The 8,258-nt window shown below is 38.9% G+C and overlaps 1 protein-coding gene across 3 annotated transcripts; it reads right to left on the reverse strand.

Annotated features, from left to right (window-relative positions):
- Positions 1-136: 136 nt before the first annotated feature.
- Positions 137-5,952, reverse strand: LOC121257481 (glutamate receptor 3.2-like). 3 transcript variants are annotated; one of them, XM_041158493.1, is made up of 8 exons: positions 5,489-5,952; positions 4,536-4,811; positions 3,039-4,387; positions 2,663-2,940; positions 1,995-2,026; positions 1,874-1,897; positions 1,503-1,789; positions 137-819 (listed from the first exon to the last, which is right to left on the reverse strand). In XM_041158493.1, exons 2-8 carry the CDS (start codon positions 4,783-4,785, stop codon positions 400-402), a joined length of 2,640 nt encoding a protein of 879 aa, XP_041014427.1. In that variant the 5' UTR covers positions 4,786-4,811; positions 5,489-5,952; the 3' UTR covers positions 137-399. The 3 variants fall into 3 exon arrangements, with proteins under 3 accessions (XP_041014427.1, XP_041014428.1, XP_041014426.1); XM_041158494.1 differs by having other exon boundaries at positions 1,503-1,897; positions 4,536-4,760; XM_041158492.1 differs by having other exon boundaries at positions 1,503-1,897.
- Between the last annotated feature and the right edge of the window lie 2,306 nt (positions 5,953-8,258).

Raw genomic sequence — 8,258 nt, forward strand, 5'->3', positions numbered from 1 at the left:
AATGTTTTAAAAAATTAATTTTAATAATAGATTCCATCTTTTTTAAAAAAAAAATATGCATAACTTGCAAACGTTAAGATTGTATAAAAAAAAATGTTTTTTGTTAATGTGTATACAAACATGGAGTAGCTAAAGAGAAAAACAAAACTATAGTTCTAACTGAGTTGAGATTTTTGAATTATTTTTGTACATATTTTCTATAATTAGGAGAGATAAATACAATATTATAAACTTTAATATAATATAGATAATATAAATCTTAATATGAAATATAATACAATTTAAGTGCATTGTTATCTCTCAAAACTGTAGAAAGGTTCAAGGGAGAGAGAGAGAGAGAGATAATGAAGCTGAGTCTCATCGGTACTTGACTCGAGTCTTTCACGGGAAGGGTGCATTTCAATTCTCTTCATTCCAATAACCATTTGGTGACCCGTCCGTGCGTTTTCTCTTTGACTTGCTCTTCCACACACCTTCCTTCTCGTCTGCAAATGATAAGAATGTCTGGAGGCGCCCAGAACGTGTGCTGGTACCACCGGCGGTTTGAGGATCAGTTTCTTCAGGGATATGACGGGTGAACTGGCGCATCATCAAGCAGAAGTTAAGTAGCAGAGCAAGAAAACAGGATATCCCACAGATGAGAAATAGCCCCAAGAAGCTTTGTAAATGAAACTGATCTGATACAAGCCCTGTTGCCTGTGAAGCACAAGCCTTTCTCAATAGCCACTTGTCATGGATCTTCTGAAGATCACCATTCTCAGATAGAGCCAGTATGGCGGTAGACATGTCGACTACTATAGGGGAGCCTCTTGGAAACGCCTTCTCCCCCATCACCCCCCACCAAAAAAATAAGCAACAACAACAAAGAAAGAGTTGCTGAGAACATTTCCTTGAGCATGGATCAGTTAACTATATCTTGGGAAGATTGAGTCCAATGCCAATAAACGTGAGTTTTTTAATGCTCTATTTCTAATGTTTTCTACAGAAACAACAGTCACGGGAGGATATGGTCCACCTTTCTCGCTAGATACAATTATAAGTTATGCAAGCACTGCGCACTCCTTTTAAGAAAGAGTGAAGTCCACCATTAAAAAATTAATTTTTTTACGTGAGTTTCATATTTACTCACTTTTTTCAAAAGAATGCACGGTACTTGCTCTATAACTGCAAATATTATTTCTCATAATAGAATACATCTTATACCCAAAATGATCATTCACTAGCTTCTCTTGAAGAGAAGAATGACACCATTTTTCTACACCAGCTCCAAGTGTAATTGCTTGTAAGATTACGGTCCATACTCCTTAACCTTACTGTTCACTAAACACACTGCGTTATTTTAACTTTAATTCACCCATTTGCAAAACATCAGCCTGCAAGCACTTATGTCCCTGCTGAAATATTCCCACGGTTTTTCAAGGACATGTAAATTTGAAAAAAACGAACAAGTTTGATTAGCAGGTGGGGAAATGAAAACATTAACTGCAGGTTGATATACTCACAAATCCCCAGCCGCTTTTGGTGAACTCTTGGCCTCTAATTGAGAACCTGCAATGGTCTGACAGGAAGAGTTCTATATATGGCCGTTCATCAACCACAGCAGCAACAATTCGTCGCTCGAGTGCATCAGCATATTCTTCTGGTGAGCCAAGAGCAATTAGTCTAGATCTTGGGATGTTGAGTTCATCGGACAAATAATTTTCTACAAAAGATCCTTCCTGGAATCCTATAGGCTCATTGCTGGTCACCAAGGTATCAATTCCCATGATGGGGGAAGAAAGCTGTTGCACTGTGAGGATTGATGTCAGGCTTGCTGTATAGCTTGAGTTGACTATCAGAACTACAAAAAACCAGATGATAAGCACAAACCGACCTAGTGTACTCACTGTATTTTCTCCTGCAATGTCAAGAAATCAGAGTTGACATTATTGGCTAAGCTACTAACAAGATCCAGGAAAAGATAAATAATAGACTGTCAAAATGGAGAGACTTACTAGGTGAAAAAAACATAGTAGAGAAGCTAAACCTGCAAAGACAAGAAAATAAAGGCAGAGAGGAGTTACAGAAAGAATCAATGGGAAGTTGCAAGTCGGACAGAAATGATGCAAAAATAAGTGACATGATTGCTAACTGGATGAATCATGACATCTGATCTTAAAAGGGCTCAATCTTTAGGAACATTTAGTTGTGTTGAATCACATTAGGTTTCAATGGTTTAGTTCCCTGATACAACTATCCATCATCTGATATATTATGATTATTCCATAAAGTGGAAAATTTGTGCATAAGAGAGAGATGGAGAGGGAGAGAAAAATGCTCGCCTAAGAAAACTGTCTCCCATATAACTTCCAGAAACCCTCCGAGGAATGAAGGCCTCTGGTTGGGACATGATAAGCATGCAAGAAAACAAAGATGATAGGCTGTACTGGAACTAGGAGGGAAAGGGCCGTGGATGATATAATTCTGCAGGAATAAGAGGGTTGCTGAATTTTGTGTATCCTATCACTTCTAAGATCGGCTGGTTTCATTCATGTAAGCAAGTCAAGCTTCATTTATTTGTTGTATACATTCAACAGAAGTCAAATGCTGGTTTTTCCTTCAAATAAGAAAGCCACACGACACAAAAAACCTGAGTCATATGTCCACTGTACTAAGCACTCACCACAAAATTGTGATAAGCTGTTTTTTAGGAGGCCCTCGGAATTCATCGTTTATTCTATGTTCAAGAATCCAAACAACAGTTCCAACAAGAAGGAAAAAAGCTGCTGTGACAGCCCACATGAAAGGAGTAAACGGTCGTAAGAATGCCCAAGCTCTTGACTTTAACTTCTTGACTGGGACCACCACAACTAGTCCCGACTCTATATATGGCTGAGTAAAATCTACAATCTTTGTTCTGTTTGTGACAATTGTAATATCTCCTACAGCAGCATCAAAAACCTACAAATGAAGTTTCAGGATCAGATGGATTAACAAACTCAACATTTAGTCCATAAGAAAAATAAATTCAGTTTACATTTCCACTAAGTTATACTCACATTGGCTGTGACCATATTTACAAGCTCATTATAGCTGGGATTCTTATGCCCATCTCCGAATGGAATGAACTTATGTGGAACTTCATAAGGAAGCAGGTTTATGGCAGCAAGGAATATGTCTATGCAATATCCTTGAACTTTATCAGTACCATTTACTCCCGATCGCGACACAAAGTCCCGGTAACTAACTCGGTTTGGAATTCCAATTCTCAATTGCCTTCCATTATTTGGAATAACCCACCCACGAGGCTTCTTTGTTGCTCCTCCAGGCCATACCACACTGCTTAACTGCTGGCTTGAACTTGAACGGTTGGGTGGTCTTGCATAAAGCGTCTCCGGGGTCACAACAGATAACCCCGAATAATTAGACCAGTATCCAATAGTTCTATAACCAGTTTTAATCACGTTAAGGATATCATATGAAGGACGAAAAGGAGATCTATCAGGATTAAATTGGATAGTTCCTGTCACCCCTGTCACATTGAGCTGCAATATGTTGTTAAGCAATTGCTTGCCCCCATCAAAAATGCTCAATGCACTAAGATTCAAAGCCCCTCTCCCAAAATGACTTAAACGTGCACTGTTAGAGAATGACATGTTACCCCCTTGATCAAGAAACAACTTCATTGCACGAGTAAGCATCCAAACAGTATCATAGGCATATAGACCATAAGGATTCAACCCGATAGAACCATTACTCAGCTTGTGCCACCGTGACATAAAAGCCCTTTTCCTTTCTGAATCAGGGGTGTGTGGACGAAGTGTCAGGGCTCCTTGGATAGAGTCTGCAGTTTTGGAAGAAAGTGGTAAAGTTGAGTCCAAAACAGTGGATAACCAAGTAGTAGCTATCCAAACATACCCAGTGTCCATCATTCCAAGATTCCGGGCCTCATCAACAACCAAGAGACCCGTTTTGGAGAAGGTATGTAGAATAATTACTCGAGCTTCCATCATTTGTAGCTTCACTAGTTGATCCTTAACCTCACTTCGTGTTGCTGTGGGGTCAGGGGGAAGTGCAGCTTTGTAAGAAATTTTGCAGCGTCTTTCTGCAAGTTTATCACCTAAAGCAATAACCCCATTTCGGCTCTGATCATCATCACTATAAACTGCAATAACCTCTCCCCAACCAAAATAACTGATCATATCTGCAATCGCATTCATCTGGAATTGATCATTGGGTGCTGTTTGAACAAAGTAAGGGTATTGCAGAGGCGATAGGGTAGGGTCCAATGCTGTGAATGACAACAACGGGACATGGAGTTCATTTGCAATATGTGAGAGTACATGAGCCATTACAGCATTTTGTGGACCGATTATAGCTACAGTATCAGTCTCCATGTACTTTAATGCTGCGATCAATGAAGAAAATTGAATCATGAATGTCATCATCCCACCAAGGATAAAACTCATCATGAAAAAGAAACTAAACTAATGTAAGCTAAAATAAGAACAGGCAATAAATATTTATGAGAAGAAAAAACAGAGAGAAAAGTTTACCTCCAATGATGCTAAGAAATCCGCTGAAGTTGGAATCATGCATGATTATAGACAATTTACTTCCACCTAGATTGGTCGGATCAGAATTTACATCCTCCTCGGCAGCCTTCATGGCAATCCTTGCTACCTTCCCATTGATAGTGCTAAATGTGAAAATAGCTCCAACTTTCACGACATTAGGTCTCAAAGCCCCTGCTGTGAATGCTCCAATACAAAGAACGAAAACTGACACACGCCAAACCAGATTCATGGTGATACTAAATGATGAACCCACCACTGAAACAGAACACACACCAAATGAAAAAAAAATGAGCCAAAGGAAGTACTAAAAAAAAAAATACAAAACAAACATGCTGAATGTCTCACACCTGGGCAATAAGAGTTCTGCTCCTTACGAGCCAATACATAAACACACTACTTATTGCGCATTTAAAAAATAATAATAATCAAAACACATACTTTTTTTTCCTAGCTGATGTGTTGGGCTTTCAAATCAGTGGTGTGTTTAGTATGTCAAAACGGGCTTGTAAATATATTTTTTCAGATCAAAAATAGCAACTTGAACTAGAACAGTAGGATCTTTAATCAAAAGAATATTAGAGAACGACACCTTACGGTCCCTATCCAAGGCAAGTGGAACTTTAACATACTCAAACCGCAGAGAATTTGAGAAGTATCAAGAAATCCAATTTGTCAAGGAAGTCCCGAAAAAGTAGAAGACTTACCCATTCCAATGTCTGACATACGCGAACAAAGGCAATTAAATAATCGATTATGATTTGTTATACTTTAAATCCAAAAGCAACAGGCAGAGAACAAAGAACAAACACAATTCTGTCTTAATAAAGCAGCAACTTCAATATAAGAAATACGCATCATGTGCTTAGCGTAAGGAAAAAAGAAAAAGAAAAATACCAGGTGATAGCAAAACTTCACAAGGAAGACGTTCTCACCTCAAACTTCAAGAGAGATCAGAAAGGAATAGGAGGCAGAGCTGTGAGGCAAACCACCATCAATACCAATTCCAAAAAGAAGGAAAGATAGACCACGACTTTCGGTCTCATTGAGCTTTCGGCTCTCATATTCAACTGGGTTAGTGCTAGAAAAATTGGATTTAAAGAAAACTCTACGCGCGAGCACACACAACAGACCCTAAAGAGAACACTCACAAGGGAAAAACTTGAGCGTCCCAAGAATGTTGGGAGGGAACAGTCAACTTAGCTCATGACATCACTTTAAAAATGACAACAGAAACTCCACATGTTGTGCGTATGATATTGATAGGAGCCCCGGTGCCAGTGAGGACTACGAATCAGCAGGAGCATGCTTGTATGATGTGGGAATAATTTGGAGAACAAGGGCAGTGGTAGAACCCCTCGATAATGATGGTGAATGAATGCACAAATAACCATGAATGAAGGTCCGCATCGCGCAAATCCCACGTTTCTGTTGAAATAATATCTGATACTACTTATAATATCTGATACTATTCAAATCACATAGCATATATTTTAAAAAGATTAGTTAATTATATAATTAGAGTCCAATTAAATCTTACAAAGAATAAAAACTTCTCTTTTTTTAAATAATGTAGAATCTTATATACCACCTATCTTTATTCATATTATATATAGGATAACAATGTTTTCGTTGTGGGATCTCTTCATTGTGGCTGTAATGCTCAAATTTATCGTTCGGATGATCATGATGGCATTGAATTTGATGGTGGTGATGAAAGAGGTAGGTAATGGTATTGATCATGGACCGTATTGTTTGGTGGATATTGCTCCCTTGTATTGCTTGAGAATGACCTCTTGCCCACAGTGGACAAAAATAGACTGGAAACTTTGGTGGCGCTCGTGCTTCTCCTGCTTTGGAGTTTCCATTCTCTCATGATCTCAACCCTTTTTTTGTTTTTTCCCCCTTTACTCTGAAGTTGAAAAAAAAAAGCTTTTGTGCTTGTCTTGTCCATATGAATTTTAAGGGCTCGAGCATGCATAGTTTTTTCCCTGGAGTCCAAATATTATACAGCTTGTAACTTACATCTTTTGTAAAGGAGGGAGGTAGTTCTCATTTGATAATTAATATATGAGAATTCCTTAGGACCTTTCGGGCTAGTTATAGTCAAATAACAGCATGCCAATCACATACCAACACTTAAGACTTCCATCACATTTATGTTGGATCAGCACTACATCAGAAACGGGCTCACTCTTTGCCATTTTAGGCTTCATAAAGCAGAATCCTCGCACCCCTGCAATCTCGTCTTCCCGATTTCTCCAAGCTAATTTCTGCCCCACGAATCGCACCCAAACAATATTGTCGATTTTGCTAGGTTGTGCTATTTCTTGGCTTTTGGCAGGTTTTGTGAAGAGTTTGAGGTTTTTGGAACTTTCTATGGTAGATTTGTGGCCTTTGATTTTGCTAGACTGTGTTTTTTCTTGGCTTTCGGCAAGTTTCATGAAGGGATTGAGGTTTTCCGAACTTTCTGTGGTGGATTTGTAGCTTTTTGGCAGTTTCTGTGAGTTGTTTTGGTTCCCGACGTTTTTTTTTTTTTTTCGGTTCACAGTAGTTCTCTTTTTTGGTTCTTGGCATTTCAATTTCTGGTGTATTCTTCTTGGCTATATTTTTATGAGCATCATGTCTTCAGACTCTTTTCATGTAAAAATCCTTGTGGACAACTGATTGCGTCAGCGTTGGACTGAGATTGGGGCGGTGCAAATGAGGAGGAGAGGGGCAGTGAGGAAGAGAAATATGTGATTTGAGGGGGTGTTTTTGAGCTACATTTTTATCGGCGTCGGACTGAGATGGTTGAGTCGGCATCGGACTGAGATGCTTGTGTCAGAGTTGACGTTGGCATTGGCGTTGGCGTCGGACTGAGGGCAGAGAGACCAACAAGGAAGAGAAGGTAGAAGACGGTGTTGAGGAAGAGAAGGCTAGCATGCACGAGGTGATTGTCTCTAGTGGGATGTATTTCTCTTAGAGTGTTTTATCCTACATGACTTGAGATGAATAGAGGGTTATCTTTGTGGAAAAATCAGTCCAACCGGTGTGAAGCGGCTCTCTTAATATATTATTGCTAATATCTCACAAAATCTAGGCAAGATTCCTGAAGAATATCGATCCGAGCAATAGCAACTTCAGAATTTTGGGATGAGAGAGAGGTAGTTGTCACGTGGTTGAAGGCAGGCGATCTGATGCTTTGAGGGGCAGTTATTGGATAGTTAAAGCCAAATTAATATATTGGGAGGTGGGGTATTGTTATTGAATTTTCATTATTTTAGAATGACAGAAGCCCAGTGGTAGTAATGGATGATGGATCAATGGAAGCTCCACCTTTTGGATGCTTTTCCAGTTCCATGTTCTTTGAGTATGTCCCCACTGCCCTCAACCATGTCCATGTTATTTATTTCATCCACCAGTTTTCTTTCACAAAGCACGTGGGATATTTAATGAAAATATCCTGAAACCACCACTTGTAAGGTGTTCGTATCACGTCTTTCAGCTCAGCCACCCCCACCAATCTCAAAGATCCAAATAGATCGCACGTTTGTCGCTCATCTTAGTTCACAATGCAAGATGCTAAACAAAAATTATATTTCATGTATTCTAAACTGATGCTAAAATGAATTTTTTTATTGAAAAGAAAAACAAAACAAAAAACATTTTGAGAGGAGAAAAAATCTTGTCTCATGAAAATCATTTGTCTTCAATTCGTACCAT

This window comes from Juglans microcarpa x Juglans regia, chromosome 3S, assembly GCF_004785595.1.
Source record: "Juglans microcarpa x Juglans regia isolate MS1-56 chromosome 3S, Jm3101_v1.0, whole genome shotgun sequence".
In the NCBI taxonomy this organism is placed as follows: Eukaryota; Viridiplantae; Streptophyta; class Magnoliopsida; order Fagales; family Juglandaceae; genus Juglans; species Juglans microcarpa x Juglans regia.

Excerpts from the sequence above, each read along its gene's own strand:
- LOC121257481 (XM_041158492.1), bottom strand. The coding sequence starts at position 4,785 with ATGAATCTGGTTTGGCGTGTGTCAGTTTTCGTTCTTTGTATTGGAGCA. Across the intron at positions 4,388-4,535 it reads ATTTCTTAGCATCATTGGAG|CATTAAAGTACATGGAGACT; the intron begins GTAAACTTTTCT and ends CATTGATCGCAG. Across the intron at positions 820-1,502 it reads CCAAAAGCGGCTGGGGATTT|GCGTTTCCAAGAGGCTCCCC; the intron begins GTGAGTATATCA and ends ATGGGGGAGAAG.